The sequence below is a fragment of the Xenopus laevis genome, chromosome 7L (assembly GCF_017654675.1).
Source record: "Xenopus laevis strain J_2021 chromosome 7L, Xenopus_laevis_v10.1, whole genome shotgun sequence".
Classification (NCBI taxonomy): Eukaryota; Metazoa; Chordata; class Amphibia; order Anura; family Pipidae; genus Xenopus; species Xenopus laevis.
The window spans coordinates 28,712,687-28,733,739 of record NC_054383.1 but is presented as its reverse complement, the minus strand read 5'-3'; the positions used below and the strand labels follow the sequence as shown (position 1 = coordinate 28,733,739).

Here is a 21,053-nt window from a genome sequence, read left to right as displayed (position 1 = left end):
ATCTGTTTGCTCTTTTGAGAAATGGATTTCAGTGCAGAATTCTGCTGGAGCAGCACTATTAACTGATTCATTTTGAAACCTTTTACAGAAATGTTCCCGCTGGGAATTTAGGTTGGTGGTATTGTGGGGCTGAGCTCTTGTTTTTGCATTCACCACTTGATTCGATCATTGTTTATTTACTGAAAAATATCTTTTAAAAATGTCACCCTTCCATATTCATAAGAACATATACCTAAACCTTTATTCTGCATTATAAAACAAACCTATGTATGGAATATTGTTGTATAGTGTGTAAAGGTTTTGGCTGTGTTGATGGTACAACTGTCTGTCTTTATTTCCAGCTGCTGAATTATCTCAAGAAGGACGAAATCTTGAATCAAAAATTTATGAAACCCTCCAGTGGCAAGTAAGCAGAAGTACCATCTGATAAGTTAAAGGGGGTGTTCCCCTACATATTGGAGCTTGCTATATTATAGCTGGACCTTTTACAAAATTACTAGTCCTAAACTCTGAATTACATTTGTTTTTTGTTTTTTTCCGCTTTCCCAATTGTTGCCTGGTTACTAATATATTAAAACCCTAGTAACCAGATAGCAGCTTGAAACTGCAGCCCTTTGAGTTGCAGAATAAAAAGTGTAAAATATTTAAAAAAATGAAGTAATTGCAAAGTTTCTGAATACTGATGTTGACATCATACAAAGTTATATTTTAAGGTAAATAATCCATATAATCAATAAATATTTGTTTTTTAGAATTTTTTTATTTATTTTTTAAACGAAGGTAGAAACAAACAAGATTTCTTTGACAATTTTTAAAATATTTGATTTTTTTATACTTTTTATTTATTGCCACTTTCAATTTATACCTATTCAATAATCCGAATTAAGTGGAAAGAGCACAGATTTGGCCAGGACTTCTGTGAAATACCCACTTGTATAAGACATTTATGACTGACCTAACAATTTGCCTCTTGCAGTTTATTGTGCTTGTTGCTCCATCCACCCCAGTGCCTGATTTGATCAGAGACTTTTCAATTAATTTTTAGAGGAATTGTGATGGCAGTTGTGAGTGCTCAAGGAGCATGTGTTTGCTAAACTGCTCCAAATATGGAACAGTGATGTAACAATGTTCACAATTCTAGAACAAACAACAAATCGCAATCTCCTTCCATTAGCTCAGATACTACAGAACCCGTTGGAACCCACTGTAACTGGCCAGTGATTGAGTTAAATATATGTCTCTGATCAAATCAGGCACTGGGGTGGATGGAGCAACAAGCACAATAATCTGCAAGAGGCAAATTGTTATGGCATACATCTGTTGCTTTTCATTGTGGCAAGATTAAATGCTCATTTATGACTGAAAGCTTTGATTTTTGATAAATCCATTGATTCCTTTAGGGCATTTTGTGGTGTTTCTTGTCCCTAAACAACTGTTGTAATTGATGGTGTCAATAAGCACATATTAGCATTGTTTTTTTGGTTGTAGGTGTAAGTTTCCATACAAAACATTCGCTTTGATTTCAGATCTGGACAATGTTACCCGGATTTTGCACCAAACCCACAGATGTTGTAGATTCCTTCAAAGGAATTGCACGCACCCTGGGAATGGCAATCAGTGATCGTCCAGACCTCAAACTTACGGTCTGCCAAGCTCTGCGCTCACTTATCAACAAGGGGTACGAAGCAGGTAAACCCATCTAAAGTGATGTTAATTTAAGTCTGCGGCACAAACTGTAGTGCTGTGTAAAACTGTAGTGCTCTGCCTCTCAAGTGCTTTTAGAATTGTGAGCCTAAATCTAAATGTCACTTGTTGCTGGACCTATTTCTATTCTTGTGGTTATCTGAACACCCTTCTGATTGTGGTATTTGGTCATACGGCTCATGATACAAATATAGATGGGAATTTACCAATCGGAATTGTTTTTCATAAGCCTTTCGTTAGCCAACCCAGAGGTAAATACCGATTGATTGCTATGGGTTACAAATCCAGAGTATTTTTTAGGGATGCACTGAATCCACTATTTTGGATTCGGCTGAACCCCCGAATCCTTTGGGAAGGATTCGGCTGAATACCGGACCGAATCCGAACCCTAATTTGCATATGCAAATTAGGGGTGGGAAGGGGAAACATCTTTTACTTCCTTGTTTTGTGACAAAAAGTCTCGTGATTTCCCTCCCCACCCCTAATTTGCATATACAAATTCGAATTCGGTTCGGCCAGGCAGAAGGATTCGGCCGAATCCTGCTGAAAAAGGCAGAATCCCGAACCGAATCCTGGATTCGGTGCATCCCTAGTATTTTTGCTTCAGTTTGAATATGAATGACCGCAAAATGTAGTGAAATGTGAGCTTGTTGCTGCTGATACAGGTATGGGATCCATTATCCGGAAACCTGTTATCCAGAAAGATACCAATTACACAAAGCCGATCTCCCATAGACTAAATTTTATCCAATTAATGCAATTTTTTACAAATTATTTCCTTCTTTTCTGTCTAATAAAACAGTAGCTCGTACTTGATCCAAACTAAGATATAATTAATCTTTATTGGAAGCAGAACCAGCCTATTGGAGTTATTTAATGTTGACATGATTTTCTAGTAGATGTAAGGTATGAGGATCCAAATTATGGAAAGATCCTTTTTCCAGAAAGCCCCAGGTCCCGAGCATTCTGGTTAACAGGTCCTATACTGTACTAGATGCTTCACTAACCTGTGCATGATCACAAGTGGGAACCATATATATATATATATATATATATATATATATATATATATATATATATATATATATATATATATATATATATATATATATATATATATATATATATATCCAGCAAAGAGGTCCGCACTCTCAGGACTTACAAATAAAATAAAAATGTTTTATTGAAAATAAAGACTAACGTTTCGGCCTCTCCGAGGCCTTTCTCAAAAAGATATATATATATATATATATATATATATATATATATATAGTTAGTCCTGGTAAAGATTGTGTTTTATGGTTTAGGACAAGTTCTATAGTACAAAGACTGCAATCTAAGTCTAAATCATTTTGCAGATGGTCAGCGGGTTTTTGGATAAAGCATGTGTCAAACTTACAGAAGCTGAGACTTCCGAGCCCACAAGGTAAGACTTCATTTCAATGTTTTTTGTGATTGTGTTTTAAAAGGAGCTCTTAAATTACTTCTGGTTAAGTAATACTAAAGCTTGAAACACACCTACGATTTTCTTTATAACATTAAACCCATTTAATGACCCATTTTTCCCCTTGCAATTATTTTTATGTCTTTTGTTGAACGGTAAGCCTAAAACACACAATACAGTTATGTAAAAAGGCTGGCAGTGGCATTCACGTATGTAATCATACTTCACACAACTGCTAGGAGGACAGTATAGAATCTTCAGTCCATCCTGCTTGGGTATAATTCCTGTTTGCTGGTCCGTTACAAACTTGCTCAATTTGGAGCTGTTAAAATAATCTGCTAAAATGTTCGGTATTTCGACATTTGTAACCCTGTTCTTTCTATTGAATGACTACACCTCAGACTCTGTAAGGGCAGGGACCCTACCTGTGTCAGTAAGAGTAGGGGCTTTTGTAACCAATCTTTCTTACTTGGCATCTGAAGATGCCTACAGTGAAGTTTTCTATAGACAACTTGAGGGAGAAGGTGGAAACTGGAGGGATTGTGGGCCTGGAATAGTTCTAGGGGCTGATAAAGAAACTGGATGGAGTACTGGGGTGGTGAAAAATGTATAATCAGAGAGTAACACTGGGGAGAGAGTAGTACTGGGGAAAAATTGGTTAACTAGAGGATGAAGTGCTGGGGAGGGATATTTAACTAGAGACTGGTGGTGTTAAGAGTTTCCCCGCAATATAGTAATGTAACAGAGTATCCAAGGCAACGGATTTAAGGAGAGATTGATAAATAATGGCAAACCCGGTGCTAACAAGTGGGAAACTGCTGGGTCAGTCTTTGGGAAAGATTAGGAAAAATAAACAGAAGGATAGGCAGACTCAATGACGGCATCTTAAAGGTAGCTTCGTTGTGGCACCTGAGGTTCTATGTTTCAGGGATGGTTTATTCGCAATGCATGACCCAGTAAAAACAAAAATTGTTACAGAAAGGGTTAAAAGCTGTGCAAGCTATATAATTTTACCCCATGTTTGTTGTGCAGGTTATATATGCTGGACCTGATCATTGCCATGGCCCCGTATGCAGATGAACCCTCCATGACTAAGGTCTACGACACTATATTGCCATATCTGGAGGTAGGCACCAAATAGACCGTGAACCTCAAGAAGCAGTATTTATATTTGGGCAGTTGTAATAAAGCTTTATTTCACTGATTTGACAGGACAAAAATCACAGTTTACAGAAGAAAGCCTATAGAGTCTTGGAGGAAATATGTGGAGGGGAACAGCCTCCATGCAAAGAATTAGTAAATAACAATCTTGAAAAGCTAAAGAATACACTCTTGACTTCCCTAAAAAGTGCCTCATCCCCAGCTAAAAGGGTAAGTATACATGGTGGTGGGGTGGCAGGAAACTTTGTGACAGTGGGCACAACTCAGAGCCAACATCTGACTCAAGCAGATGAGCTTTTATTTAGGCCCCTCCTTGCATACAGTGTTCATCTTGATGTACAATCTATTGGAAAACCAAATAATGCTTGCTTTACAAAGACAATAGCCTTTGATAAAGTAATTCCCTTGACAGATATGTATTATTTATCAACAATTAAGGTTGTCATCATGAGGGTATGTTGTAAGATGATGTATATGGAGACCAGATTTAAGACCTTGCACTTATTTTGATATTTTTCCATTTTATAAAATCTACAGATATAATGTATAGGTTTACCGTGTCTCAATCTTATAATTTGTGTTTGGTTATTTTTCTTTAATGTAGAGATTGTTTGTTATTGTGGTGCTCTTAGTATTATAATTGTAAGCCTGTAAGCCACATCTGTGGTAGGACAGCTTTTTATATTATGCAAAATAGATCTTGCCAGGCTAATCTATTTGCCTTCTATAAGGAGGTGAGCAGGAAGCAAGACTCTGGTGGCAGTGGATGTGATCTAATTAGACTTTGCTAAAGTATTTGATACAGTGCCTACCACACAGAAGGTTGCTGAATGAAGAAAGAAATACTGGCCTGGAACATAGTTGTAATTAGATAGAGAAATGGCTGATAGATACATTACAAGGGGTGGTGGTAAATGGAACATACTACTGTTGGACTACTGTTGTTAGTGGAGTACCGCATGGGTTTCTTCATTTTTTTTTTTTGTTTTGTTTTTAAGGAAATGTAAACTCCCTCCACAAAATGTAATCGGTGAACAGCCTCTTTGAAATCTTTAGATAACTGTTGTTAAAATGTTAACAGTAAGGCTGCAGCATCCCCTTAATCACTTAGAAATCCTTCTACTCCTCTAACCCACTCAGCCCCCTCCCTCAGGAATTTGCTTTTGGTGTTGATTTAGAAGCAGGCTCAGTTTTTCTCAGCTCAGATTACTTAACACACCCTGCAGTCAGCAGCAGCCAACTAAGAGATAGCATTACTGGTTCCCATAGAAACTATAGCTGTCTGATCCTTTTTTCCTCCTAACCTCCTCTCCTGAGCTCAGCTTAACCATTACAGTGCTCAACCCCAGCAGAATGTTGTTTCTGTGTAAACCTGTATTCTGCATTGCATGAACTTTACAGCTCACATGTCTCAATGTTACTTATGATGTGTTAGAGGGAAAATGGCCGCTGAGTGAAAGCTGCAATTTGTTTTAGGAAAATGTGATGGTGCTGGCTGATGTAGGGGGTATATGCAGTACAAATCATTTGGCTTGGGTGGGGAAGATATGCCCAACTTATATACATGATAGGAAAATGTAGGCTTTACATGCCCTTTAAATGGCAAATGAGGTTCAGTATTAATAAATGCATGGTTGTGCACTTGGGTAAGAAGAGCATAAATGCAAGTTATACATTAAATGAAGTGTGTTGGTGGCCTTCTTAATTGAGAAGGATTTGGGCTTTTTGTGGATAAAACACGGTGTAGCTCTAGGCAGTCAGTGGCCACTAAAGCCATAATACAGGCATAATACAACTGGTTTGACTGTGAGGTTGTTAAATTATAAGATGGGTGATGGGCACATTTGTAGACTTTATGTGTTAATTTATTTACTCATTTTCTCACATCTGTAATTCACTCAGCCTCTCGGTATATAGTAACGCTCAAAACAGACAAAGATTCCAGGAAATGCTAGTTAGCAGAGTCGCAGCCCTCTAGAGCAGGAGTGCTCATACTTTACTAATGTGAGGTCTACTTTTAGTGATGTTGTCCCAATATGGTCTACATCCATAAAAGCATTGTTGGTATTTTGTTCCATGTGAAATATTACTTAAATATTGATTAATAAATATCTGAATGAAATAGGAGGGTGACTTAGACAAGCTGTCTCTTAAGTGTCTTAAGATCTACTGAACTCCAGCTAAAGGACTACTGGTAGATCCCGATCTACTTTTTGGGCACACCTGCTCTAGAGATTTATGTGTCAGTATGTAGCTGCCTTCAACCTACACACTGCTGCAGTTTCATAAAGGGAAAAAATGAGCGATAAATATTCCTTGCAAGCATAATTGTAAATGCCTGTCACTCTCATTTATTTATCTATCTGCTAATTTTTCTCTTTCTTTTCTGGACAGTATAAACCTACTTCTAGATGAGATATTTCTGGTTTGCCAGATCTGCAAAGAGCAGTGCTCTCTGGGCTTTATACCTCTGCTCACAGATTGCTTTTTTTTCTGTTGCCATATTCCTCCGATGGGCTTCTTGTAAAGAATTAATTTTCCTCCGTGCATATGTGCAGACGCTTTGCCTTGTGCCCTTACTGTGATTTTTAGACTTCTTCTAATAAGAAAATAACGTATTAATTGCTCTTCAATGGATGGAAATATACTTCAGTCAGTAGTCTTTTTGTGTCCATTTGCCAGCTGGTGGAAGAATGGAACTTTTTTTCCCCCCAATCCCCATATACCTGAATAGAGAATTGCAAGTTTTTTCCCCCCAACAGTGTGCAGTGCAAAGGTTCCTCTGTGATAGACAGAACTATGGGTGAATGCTTAATAGACTGTAATGGTTTCCTATATACAGAAATTCTTCTAACATTTGATGATTCGGACGATTAAAAGTAAATAAATCTCTTTGAAATTAAGTGATTCCTAAATGTATTTTTATTACAGATATGGTTATCTGTTATCTAGAATGCTTGGGACCTAGGGTTTTCTGGATAATGGATCTTTCCCTAAGTTGGATCTTCTTAGGGATGCACAGAATCCACTATTTTGGATTCGGCCGAACCCCTGAATCCTTTGTGAAAGATTCGGCCGAATACCAAACCAAATCTTAATTTGCGTATATGAAAATTAGGAGTGGGAAAACATTTTTTACTTTTTTGTTTTGGGACAAAAAGTCCCTCCCCACCCCTAATTTTCATATGCAAATTAGGATTTGGATTCGGCCTGGCAGAAGGATTCGGCCGAATCTGAATCCTGCTGAAAAAGGTCGAATCCCGAACCGAATCCTGGATTTGGTGCATCCCTAATCTTCATACCTTCTGCTATAAAATCATTTTAACATTAAATAAACTCAATAGGTTGGATTTGCTTCCAATAAGGATAAACTACATCTCGATTTGGATCAAGTACAACATACTGTGTAATTAAAACATTTAAAAATTAAATCATTTACTGAAATATTGGATAAAATGGAGTGTATGGGAGACGGCCTTTACTTAATTCATAGCTTACTGGATAACTGGATTCCGGATAAGGGATCCCGTACCTGTACCATATATTTAGACTGATCAGCTACATTTTTATAAAGAGAATGCTTTAACTTGTAGATGGTATTAAACTCCTTGTTGCCCTTTTAATTGCAAGGCACAGGTACCATTGGGAAGTACGTGGCCTGGTTCTTGCCGGATGACTGACCGGAGTGTTAAAGGAGAACTAAACCCTAAAAACGAATATAGCTAAAAATGCCATATTTTATATACTGAACTTATTGCACCAGCCTATAGTTTCAGCTTCTCAATAGCAGCAATGATCCAGAACTTCAGACTTGTCACAGGGGGTCACCATCTTGGAAAGTGTCTGTGACACTCACATGCTCAGTGGGCTCTGAGCAGCTGTTGAGAAGCTAAGCTTAGGGGTCGTCACAAATTATCAAGCAGAAAATGAGGTTGGCCTTTAATATAAGCTGATGCTACAGGGCTGAATATTAAATTCTGATGCTAATTGCACTGGTTTCTGTGCTGCCATGTAGTAATTATCTGTATTAGTTACTAATCAGCCTTATATTGTGACATTTCTATTCTATGTGTACTGTATATTATGAGTAGGTCCCTAAGCTCAGTAAGTGACAACAGCACAGAGCATGCGCAGTGAATCGGCAGAAAAGAAGATGGGGAGCTACTGGGGCATCTTTGGAGACACGGATCTTCCCTGCTAAAGGGATGTGCTTGCCTTGGGCTGGTACAGAAACCCAAAACATAATTAGAACATTTCTAGCCTACTTCTTTAGTTAAGCTTTACTTCCCCTTTAATGCCAAGATCAGACGAGACTGGTTCCTAAGCTATTTTGTCAGCTGACATTTATATACCTTGCTCTGTATACATTATTGCTCACATTTTGAGCATCTGTCTTTTTGATGCTTAGATTGAGCCAATATTAATAAATTCTTGTCTTTTTATTTGATGCCTTTTAAGAAATGGGCCCCAGTGGGTCTATTGCGTGTATCATATTCTGAATCTCACCGCCAGGGTAGCCATGATATCTTATCCAATGAATATTGTGTCTGTACTCATGTTGGGGGGGGGTGTGGGTGTGTGTGTGTGGGTGTGTGTGTGTGTGTGTGTGACCTAACTGACCTTGTAATCTGTTAAAAGTAGCCAGTCTGATGCAGAACTTAACCCCACTGAACTGTCCATTTTTCTTTTCCCTTGGTAGCCTCGCTTGAAGTGTCTGATCCATATTGTGAAACAACTGGCTGCGGATCATGACGAATTTATAACATCCCTTATTCCCGAGGTGAGAGCTCGCATCGCTTTGATAGGTTGGCGTAAATATCCCCTAAATAAGCTCTTAAAACCCAGGGGTCCTACTAAGCTTTTCAAAGCCCCTCAGTGTTCAGAAGGCATTAAATGACTTTTTGAGAACTGAATGCCATTACAATGGCACAGGCACAAATGAACTTTGTTACATGGATTTATAGGGACGGCTGCCTGCTAGGCTTGCACTGGTTTTCTGTTTTGCAGGTTGGACTATGCCAGTGAAATGGTTAATTTTAGTTATGATTAATACAGATTTTTATGTGCAACAGTTGCTTATTCCTAGAAGACGAGAGATGCCTGCTGCCTTGAAAATGTTTTTAATTACTGTCTTCAACACACTGCGGCTTTGGTTAATTTCCTGTGACTTAATTATGCCCCCTGGTTTCTATTTGCATTTCCCACCTTGCTCTGTTATACAACATGCAGCCAACTTATTACAGTAGTATGTCATGCACTTTATTAAATTCCTGTGAATTTACACTTATCTTCCACTTTGAAAACCCGTATTACTCACATTGCTAATTAAATATCCATGCACTGTGAAGCCCCAATATTGCTGCAAAAAATATATATTTATTTATCCAGGTATAACTGCAGTCACATGGATGGGGCATTTAGTCAGCCCAAATTGATGGAGTTGTGGCTCTGCCCAACCAACCGCATAGATGGAGCTAAGTAAAGATTATGGAGAATTAATAAACTGGATGATATTAGAGTTTGTTCAGCTTTAAATCAACTTTTGGAAACATGTAGAGAGTGATATTCTGAAACAATATGCAGTTTGATTAAATTTTTTATTATTTTGAGCTATTTTGCATTTTATTCAGCAGCTCTCGCAGTTTCAGCAATCTGGTTGCTACGGTCTACATTACCATAGCAACCATGCACTGATTCGAATAAGAGACTGGAATATGAATAGGAGAGGGACTGAATAGGAAGATGAGTGATAAAAAGTAGCAATAACAATACATTTGTAGCCTTACAGAGTGACTCCCATTTGAAAGCAGAAAAGAGTCCGAAGAAGAAGGCAAATAATGAAAAAACTATAAAGAATTAAAAATGAAGGCAATTGAAAAGTTGCTTAGAATTAGCCATTCAATAACATATTAAAAATGAACGTTAAGGTGAACTACTCCTTTAATACACAATGGAGTGCAAATCTGGAGTTTAAATAATAAGCTCTTTGTGCATTTTTGTAATCATCGCTGATGCTTCATTAATTCTGCCTTTAGGGATGCAGTCATTTATAGTGATGGCGAATTTATTCGACAGGCGCAAATTCGATGCGCAATTTGCCGCCAGCGAATAAATGCGCGAAACGCCACGAAGATTCGCCCAAAAAAATTCACCGGCGTCGAAAAAAACGGGCGACGACGTCAAAAACGAGACGCAAATTCGCCCATCACTAGTCATTTAGTTAGAGGAAGGCTGTACAGTAACTAGAGGTGTTCTGTATTTTGGGGGGGGAGCATACAAGGAGCTCCCTATAATTGTCATATGATCCGTGAGAAGGGAGCTTTGTTTAAATCCAGATTTACCCTTGGAGTGCAGTGGAATTTTCATAAGGGTTTTCTGATTGAATTGGATGTAGCTTGTAGTTCTCAAGTGACTTTTTAATGGAGCAGTTAACCTGAAGAAATATCCTATATATTGATGGCTATGCAAGTACTATATATAATGGTTGCTTTTGTACCTTTATCTGACAGGTGATGATTTGTACCAGAGAAGTGTCCGTTGGAGCACGCAAGAATGCATATACGTTACTGGCAGAGATTGGATACGCTTTCCTGCGCTTCAACTATGATCAGAAAGGTGACCCAGATATTGATCATATATTTATTTTTAAAAGTCCTGCTTCTCAACAGCACAGTGTTATCTGGGAGACCTTACATATTTACATACAGTACACAAATATGGCTTTATGCCATTAGAAGATTAATAAGAAACAAATGTTGCTGCAGATGGGAACAGACCAATATATTTGCTTGGAGATGCACCATCTGAAAGCTGCACTGTTTTCTTGGGACATGATGATACAAATTATGTTTTCATTGGATGTGTTGCTTCCTTTTTAGAGTCTATTGGAATTAAAATAAAATTTAATTTTAGAGTCTATTGGAATTAAAATAAAAGGCGGAACACTGTTTAAATGTTGTTGTGTTGCACTTTCAGAGGCTATGGAGCAGTACTTGGCTGTTGTCTATGCAGGACTGACTGGTTCCGTCACCATGATCAGCTGCTCCGTGCTGACACTCACACGGCTCTTGTTTGAATTCAAAGGTAAGTAAGACCAAAAAACTTTGGTAATGTAATATAAATAGCAAAACATTGCTCCAGTATGGTGACCCATAACAACCACTCAGATATTTGCTTTCAAATTGAGCCTGGCAACTGATTATTATGAATTATTAGACCTATAACAAACTTTGCAATATTGAATTACTGATTAATGATATAATGTCACAATTATAAAGGCAAGGGTCAGTTTAAAAGACCAGTAATGACAAAAAGTGAAAATATATACTACTATTTCTTGGCAACAAGTGTTCTATTTTATACAAGAGAGAATGTCTTTCCATTGTTCTGTAGAGAGCCATGAGGCAGTTTGACCCCTGGTTATCTTCTGTGTAAGAAATAAGGCCATTGTATTCTACACAGTTCTATCTGTTATCGCTGTTTACACATGAGACTTTTGCCCTATACCGCTTGTGTAGGGCAACTGTTTATTTTATATATATATATATATATATATATATATATATATATATATATATATATATATATATATACATATTTTACTGTTGGTATGATGTTCTTTTTCTAAAATGCTGTGTTACTTTTACGCCAGATGTAACGGGACGTGCACCTTCCAAAAAGTTCAACTTTTGTCTCGTCGGTCCACAAGTTATTTTCCCAAAAGTCTTGGCAATCATTGAGATGTTTTTTAGCAAAATTGAGACGAGTCTTAATGTTCTTTTTGCTTAAAAGTGGTTTGCGCCTTGGAAATCTGCCATGCAGGCCGTTTTTGCCCAGTCTCTTTCTTATGGTGGAGTCGTGAACACTGACCTTAATTGAGGCAAGTGAGGCCTGCAGTTCTTTAGATGTTGTCCTGGGGTCTTTTGTGGCCTCTCGGATGAGTTGTCTCTGCGCTCTTGGGGTAATTTTGGTCGGCCGGCCACTCCTGGGAAGGTTCACCACTGTTCCATGTTTTTGCCATTTGTGGATAATGGCTCTCACTGTGGTTCGCTGGAGTCCCAAACCTTTAGAAATGGCTTTATAACCTTTACCAGACTGATAGATCTCAATTACTTTTGTTCTCATTTGTTCCTGAATTTCTTTGGATCTTGGCATGATGTCTAGCTTTTGAGGTGCTTTTGGTCTACTTCTCTGTGTCAGGTAGCTCCTATTTAAGTGATTTCTTGATTGAAACAGGTGTGGCAGTAATCAGGCCTGGGGGTGAGTACAGAAATTGAACTCAGGTGTGATAAACCACAGTTAAGTTATTTTTTAACAAGGGGGGCAATCAGTTTTTCACACAGGCCCAAGTAGATTTGGAGTTTTTTTTCCTCCCTTAATTACGTAAACCTTCATTTAAAAACTGCATTTTGTGTTCAATTATGTTATCTTTGACTAATAGTTAAATGTTAAGTGTGACAAACATGCAAAAGAATAAGAAATCAGGAAGGGGGCAAATAGTTTTTCACACCACTGTGTGTGTGTGTGTGTGTGTGTGTGTGTGTGTATATATATATATATATATATATATATATATATATATATATATATATATATATATTAAAGCATATAAAACACTTTATTATTTGGTGTTACTTGTCCTTTAAACAGTCACAAAAGCATGCACATGCTCAGTTGGCTCTGAGCAGCTAAGTTGGCTGTTGAGAAGCTAAGTTTAGGGGTCGTCACAGATCATCAAGCAGAAAATTAAGTTTGCCTGGCACATAAGCTGATGCTACAGGGCTGATTGTTCAATTCTGATGCTAATTGTGCTGGTTTAGCTGTTGTGTAACAATAATCTGAATTATGTATTAATCGGCCTTATATTGTGACATTTATATTCTGTATATACAGTATATTTTTTGTCGGCCCCTAAGCTCCGTAAGTGACCACAGCATAGAGCATGTGCAGTAAATAAAAGAAGATGGGGAGCTACAGGGGGATCTTCAGAGACAGATCTTTACTACTAAAGGGATGTGGTACAGAACATATAGTCAACTACAAGAAGTCCTCTGCACTCAACCCATTATCAATATATTTAAGACAGCGACATTTTGTGCATACTGCTACTAAAAAAGGCCTTACCCTTTAAACAACACAGGGATTGTTTGTCCATATATTGCAATATATTTAAGCTGGCCAACTACGTCAAAGTCATCCCATATCTGGCCAGTCCTACGCTCAATTTTCATCTGATTCATTAAGAATTCTATTGCTTCATTATACATTTTACAAAGGGATTAATTTTACCTGCAACTTACTAGCTGCTTTCAAAGTAAAACTCCCAAACTTGGCTGCCCTTTTATTAGCCACCAGTGGGATCACCTGACTATAGCTGGGAAGGGTGGGAGCTACAACATGGAGCTGGTCACTGCTCCTGTATAACTATAACAAACAAGGGAAAGTTGTGCTCACCACTATTTTTTTTTAAATAGCAGCCTAAATATATTGCAATATATGGACAAACAATCCCTGTGTTGTTTAAAGGGTAAGGCATTTTTTAGTAGCAGTATGCACAAAATATCGCTGTCTTAAATATATTGATAATGGGTTGAGTGCAGAGGACCTCTTGTAGTTGACTATATGTATTTTGTGGTCACACCCTCATTGCACCCCCGCCTAGTGGTTTTAAAAAATAGTGGTGAGCACTAATCTAATTAGGAAACTGTTTCTCACAGATCAGATGGGCCTGGATGTGATTGAGCAGTTGTTGGAGAACGTCTGCCTCCTCTTAGGATCCAGAACACGGGAAGTTATTAAAGCTGCGCTGGGTTTCATCAAAGTCATAATCTTCATTATGGACATAAAAGTTCTGTCCAACCAGCTGCAAATGATGGTGAGTAAAGTCCATCTTTGTTTAAAAAATGATTGCTCTGCAGTCATTGTTCCCTTACTGGAAACGTTACACTAGAGGTCCATAGTCTGCCAATAAACTAAAGGAAAGTATTTTCTTGTGCCCCCATTGACTTTATGCAGTGTACAATAAATACCACTGTTATTGTAAGACCCACAGTACATCAGCCATTTATTGTACAGCCTCATGTTCCTACTAGTGGATCCATCAGCAAATGAGTCCTTAATTGAGAATACCCTCTTGCTAATAGTGGTCCTCATCCTAGTTTATGCCAACTATATTCTGTGCATTATTGTTGACCTGATTCTGGCAGTAAGCTACTTCTGTTAAAAGCTTTTCGTTGCTGAGGTTATTGCACAGGTAGTCATGAGACCTACGAGACATATGCTGTGAAATAAAACTTGTGATGAACTAACACTGTTTTAGAATAGGGATGCACTGAATCTCTATTTTAGGATTCAGCCGAATCCCGAAAAGTTTGTGAAAGATTTGGCCAAATAGCGAATCGAATACAAACCCTAATTTGCATATGTAAATTAGTGGCAAAATGTGGTAAGAGAACCAATCATGCAGCACACTGTTAAGAAATGTTTGCATTTCTTGTTTGTGTGAAAGTTTTTTAGATTCGTTTCAGCCAGGCACTTGGATTTGCCCAAATCCTGCTGAAAGAAGGCATAATTTTGGCTGAATCCTGGATTCTTTAATGTGCAGGTTTAAATATGCTTGTAAGGTGTATGGCACGCATGCAACAATTGTGCATTTGAGGCGCATTGGTTTTCATTCATTTCTGAAAGCTGGAATACACCCACGAGAAGAGGTTATGTGTACCATAGGCCTTACTGTGCATCCCTTGCCTGAACATCTGATTTTTCAGCAAGGCAGTGTTTATCCTTTATGTGCAAGATACTCTGTACTAACAGTCTGAATACAGCTGTATCTGAGCAAACCATTGATTCCTCCAATCAGAGCTGAGTACTGTCTGTAATGTGCTGCCAAAAAAAAAAAATCTTCACCTTACACTTGTTAACCCATCAGAGAACACCGATTTTATATATATATATATATATATCTATATCTATATCTATATCTATATCTATATATATCTATATATCTATATATCTATATATCTATATATCTATATATCTATATATATATATCTATATATATCTGTAGACGTTTTAGAAGTTGAAGGTGTCGGGATTACTTAAAGGAGAACTAAACTCTTAGAATCAATGTGGCTAAAAATGCCATATTTTATATACTGAATTTATTGCACCAGCCTAAAGTTGCAGCCTCTCAGTAGCAGTAATGATCCAGGACTTCAAACTTGTCACAGGGGGTCACCATCTTGGAAAGTGTCTGTGACACTCACATGATCAGTGGGTTCTGAGCGGCTGTTGAGAAGCTGAGCTTAGGGGTCGTCACTAATTATCCATAAAATGAGGTTGGTCTGTAATCTAAGCTCTGATGCTAGTTGCACTGGTTTCTGTGCTGCCATGTAGTAATTATCTGTATTAATTACTAATCAGCCTTATATTGTGACATTTCTATAGTTACAGCAGCACAGAGCATGTGCAGTGAATCAGCAGAAAATAAGATGGGGAGCTACTGGGGCATCTTTGGAGACACAGATCTTTACTGCTAAAGGGCTGTGGTTCACTTGGGCTGGTACAGAAGCACAAAACATAATTTACAGCATTTCTAGCCTACTTCTTTAGTTAAGCTTTAGTTCTCCTTTAAGGCCAATGCAAACGAATGAAGTTTTAGCAACAATTAGCCAGTGACTAATAGATTTATCATTACAATTTAATTTGCTTTTTAGATGGAAGCTATAGGAAATATCAACAGTGACATGAGGCGCTTCTTCCGAGTGAAGCTGAAAAACATATTCACCAAGTTTATTCGAAAGTTTGGGTAAGCTATCAGAGCACTTAAATCTTAAATACTAATGCACAAAAATGGTCACAATCTATCCCTCTAACTGGATGCAATCCAGAACCCTTTTTTGCTTGCTGTATATGCTGTGAAGAAATGGTTTGCTTTTAATTCTAAAGTTTGATTTATTTAGAGGAAATATCTTTATAGTACTTGTATAAATCTAATTTGACCCATTATCCACAATGCTGTTTGTCATAGTCATGGAACCCTTAGCCGGTCTAATAAGGGAAACACCAAGTATAACAGGCCTGCTCAAAGGTCCCCAAACTGAGAAACTGTTTCTCATTGCCGATGACACCCTTCTCTTTTTGGCAAAACCAACATCTGGTCTGGAAGCAGCCCTTCGTGTTAGAAATAAATGTCATTTGATAAAAGGTAATGAAACGTAAAATCTTTTTTTTTTATCCTCTTCCTATATAATTCTTTATATGTTTTCACCTATGGGTGGGTGGCATATAATGCACTTCACCTGTTATTTTCATCCACTGTGAGTCAGGGCCTAGCTGCTGCTGCATTGTTTATCTGCTTTTATTAAGATGGCAGTGCACTGGCTGATAAATGCTGCAGGCTCTGTAATTCCAGGCCAAGTAAGAAGCTTATTGGCACACATATGGGGCCTTCAGAGGGGCCTAGCCCACAGATTCTGAACTGAAAATCACCCAATATCTATGGGGCTCATTTAAAAATCTCTTTAGGCTTCGACTGCATCACTGTGTTGATGTGGTCTTCAGAGTCTCAATAGGTTCACTGTACGATCTGATAATTAGCCCCCCATGCCAGCTAACAGTTTGTGGGTAGTGAAATCGGACAGAGATCTTTCCATTTGGTGATCTGGCCAAATGAAGGGAACTCAACATTTTTGGCCAGCTTTTACACTTGAAAAGTTCAAATTTTTTTTATTTGCAGCTTCCAAGAAGTCTTGAGTATTTTTTCCTGTGTGTTTTCCTGCATTATCACCCTCATTTATTCTCCCTAATTCCAGGTTTGAGCTGGTAAAATCTATGCTGCCTGAGGATTACCATAAAGTCCTAGTAAACATCCGCAAGACTGAAGCAAGAAATAAGAAACAGAAAGCATTAAAACAAGCTGCAGCAGAGGGAGAGGAGGATGATCGAGAAACCAGAAAACTGAAGGGAGATAGGTAAGAGGATTGCTACAGACCCCCTCATTCATCAGTGTAGCAGATCTCTGACCTAGATGGTTGGAAAACTGAAGCTTAGTTGTCTGTGCACTAAAACTCCCATAGCTGCTTGTAACACTGTCTTGATTTTGTTTTTAGCATAGAAGACATTTTGGCTGATTCTGATGAAGAAGAGGAGGAGGAAGAGAAACCAAACAAACAGCAAAAGAAACAGGCCCGGCAGAAGAGCAAAGCTTGGCTCAAAGAAGGAGAAGAAGATGAACCTCTAAATTTCCTTGATCCTAAAGCTGCACAGTGTGTACTGGGTAAGGATACAGATCCTATGCTATATAGATCCTTGGACCATTTGAGTGAAAGCCCCCCTCCCCCTGTTTATGGTGTTTGTGTTTATATTGATTTTGTCATGATTTTTATGGTGGTCTATTTTATTTCTAAATTACACTGTTTACATTAGAAATAATTCACTCTACCATATAATAATTTATTCCCGCCAGCCGTTCACAATGGAACTGCTTTCAGATAAGCTATTGTTTGTCCTACTCAACGTAACTAAAGGAGTCGCGACTTGGCTTAGCCGGACTCGAATTTTTACTATTGTGTGCTGTTCTCATATCTACCACTAGGTGAGGCATGGGAGCATTTTTAGCAATGCAGGTGTGAGATTTTTCATTTTTATATATAACTTGGACTCCATTTTCAGTAAACAGTAAGTCTCTCCTGATTTTTGATTTACCCTGTGCAATGATGTATAACTCTTGGACTGGGGGTACTCTGGGATGTGACTAGGGATGCACCGAATCCAGGATTCGGTTTTTCAGCAGGATTCGGATTCGGCCGAATCCTTCTGCCCAGCCGTACCGAATCTGAACCGAATCCCAACCCTAATTTGCATATGCAAATTAGGAGCAGCAAGGGAAATCGCGTAACTTTTTGTCACAAAACAAGGAAGTAAAAAAATGTTTCCCCTTCCCATCCCTAATTTGCATATGCAGATTCGGTTTTCGTGATGGATTCAGGGGTTTGGCCGAATCCAAAATAGTGGATTTGGTGCATCCCTAGATGTGACCACTGTGTATAACTTATTTGACTTTATTGAACAAAAAACTTTTGAACCCAATTGGATTTTATACTGTTGCCTAAAAAGTAGGAGTACACACCCCAGCAATACTATGTATTTATGCAGGTGTGAGGGAGCTGCTATCTGGTACCTTCCCATTGTTATGCTGATGGACTGCTGGGGTGGGGGAGGGAGAGAGAGAATAACAGTACAGCAATAAAGAAAAAGAGCAGAAGTCACATGACTGAGGGAAATGGGAAATGAACAACATGTCTAGATTATATAATTCAACCATAACTATTAAAAAAATCTGTGAGCTCCAAGTAAAATAGCACCCAAGTGTTGAATAGATCATCATGATCCCATTTCATTTTCTGCTACTCCAAAATAAAAAAAAAAGTTATATAGGCCATCCTAATAAAAGCTGATTCTTGAATCGTTCTAATTTAAATAATGGGTCATAAAGTAGACTCCAGAAATATTTATCCAAAAAGTGTAAGAAATCTTGGTTGTATTGGATTTATATGTTTCTGTCCTGAAGTTGTGTGATCGGCTTGCACCATAGCTACAAGGCCAAATGCAAAGAACACCAAGCTCAAGCACGACTTCAAGACTTCGTCGGACGGGCGTCTCATAATCCAAGATGATGAAGTAAAAGAAAAAAAAAATCCGACTGGTAGATTGAAGTGAGCTTGGCTACTTTGCTTGTTTGTTACTTGAACTTCACAAAAATTTTATATATTTGCCAAAAAAGCAGCATTCCTGAGCATATTTAGATATTATTGTCAATGAAAGTATCGAACTGGTGATGTAGTGGTTATGTATTCTCTCCGGGGAGATGGAGCAAATTGCTTTGGCTGATAATTCATCATTGGACCCTGTATAATTTCATGTATTTTCTAAACTTGTCAGATTCTGGTTGCTAGCATACTCACTGTATAAAAATGATTTTATCCTTTAGCAGCTGTTGATGAAGAAATGGCAGATCTCATGCAGGAAGTGGGAATTCGAAGTGTAAGTCTTTGTATTTGGATAGTTGTTTTTATTTCAAACTAGGGAGCGCTTTAATGCATAGAAATGCGGGATTAATATTATTTATTTCCCCAGATTCTTCTCTGGATAAAACGTATCCGTTAACATAACTTAATTGGATGAGCTTATCTAAATACTTATAAATAACGATTTAGGTGCGCTATTTTACATTTACATGCTCCAAAGAGTGATATTTGCATGCATGCTTGGGGACAAAGTGTCTTATGCTGTAATGAATTACCAATTACACATAATTTATAATTCAAGGATTGAGCAACTGGCCAATCAGAGATGCAAAATAAGCATTAGTATTCGTGACTTATTTTTCTCTTCAGCTGCAATAAGGAGAAAGGCATTAGGGGCTAAGTGTTTATAGTAACGCAAGGCTTCTGTATTGGGAACTGAATACCAGTATGTGAACAGATGCATCACCAGGGAAGATAGAACTTTGTCTCTGCCACCATATATTTTATCTGGATTAAAGGGATCCTGTCATCGGAAATTTTTTTTCAAAACACATCAGTTAATTGTGCTACTCCAGCAGAATTCTGCACTGAAATCCATTTCTCAAAAGAGCAAACAGATTTTTTATATTCAATCTTGAAATCTGACATGGGGCTAGACATTTTGTCAATTTCCCAGCTGCCCCTGGTCATGTGACTTGTGCCTGCACTTTAGGAGAGAAATGCTTTCTGGCAGGCTGCTGTTTTTCCTTCTCAGTGTAACTGAATGTGTCTCAGTGGGACATGGGTTTTTACTATTGAGTGTTGTTCTTAGATCTGCCAGGCAGCTGTTATCTTGTGTTAGGGAGCTGCTATATGGTTACCTTCCCATTGTTCTTTTGTTTGGCTGCTGGGGGGGAAAAGGGAGGGGGTGATATCACTCCAACTTGCAGTACAGCAGTAAAGAGTGATTGAAGTTTATCAGAGCACAAGTTACATGACTTGGGGCAGCTGGGAAATTGACAAAATGTCTAGCCCCATGTCGGATTTCAAAACTGAATATAAAAAAATCTGTTTGCTCTTTTGAGAAATGGATTTCAGTGCAGAATTCTGTTGGAGCAGCACTATTAACTGATTCATTTTGAAAAAATTTTTTTTTCCCATGACAGTATCCCTTTAAAGTAATCCGCCGGGAATTGGGAGCCAATACAGGCAGTAAATAGATGGGTTCTTCTAACCTGACCATTCTTTGTCTCCCCGCCAACTTCTGTTGTTGTATTGTCTTATTTACTCTGGCCCTGTTATTTAGGCAGGTGTTCTACAAGTCATTCAATACATTGCCTGTTTAAACAAAATAATATTGGACAGTTTTATTGAATCGCTTCTCTAGGTGATCCAAGATAAAATGATTATTCTGTCTATGGTCAGATTGCAGTCTGTGTTTCATAAATGCTTGCCCCAGTCACTCCTTAAATCTCCACTTATGTTCTTATGTCTTAAATGCCAGATTTCAGGGATTTTCTTAAGCCTAGCTGAGATTATCTGCATTTCAGTGTTTGTGCAGCTGGGAGCTATTCAAACCTTATTTCCTGGCCTCTGGGCTGTGCTCTTATTGGCTCTGATACATGTTTGGCTCTCAGTGTATTACAAATTATTACATGTTACAAGTATCCAATTTCATCCAAGTGAAAGCAAATGAAGCTTCAGATTTCTCATCGTATCTTTGTCCCCATTTATCAGAT

General features: G+C 38.1%; 1 protein-coding gene across 1 annotated transcript in view; it reads left to right on the top strand.

Annotated features, from left to right (window-relative positions):
• The window catches only part of LOC108695759 (RRP12-like protein), a 36,059-nt gene that overhangs the window by 8,385 nt on the left and 6,621 nt on the right, over positions 1-21,053 (top strand). The window contains 15 exon segments of the mRNA XM_018224730.2: positions 342-406; positions 1,527-1,756; positions 1,934-1,955; positions 3,063-3,130; positions 4,181-4,274; positions 4,361-4,519; positions 9,009-9,089; positions 10,819-10,924; positions 11,285-11,392; positions 14,026-14,183; positions 16,024-16,115; positions 17,122-17,280; positions 17,419-17,585; positions 18,903-19,013; positions 19,299-19,351. Of these exon segments, the coding sequence (XP_018080219.1) occupies positions 342-406; positions 1,527-1,756; positions 1,934-1,955; positions 3,063-3,130; positions 4,181-4,274; positions 4,361-4,519; positions 9,009-9,089; positions 10,819-10,924; positions 11,285-11,392; positions 14,026-14,183; positions 16,024-16,115; positions 17,122-17,280; positions 17,419-17,585; positions 18,903-19,013; positions 19,299-19,351 (1,673 nt within the window).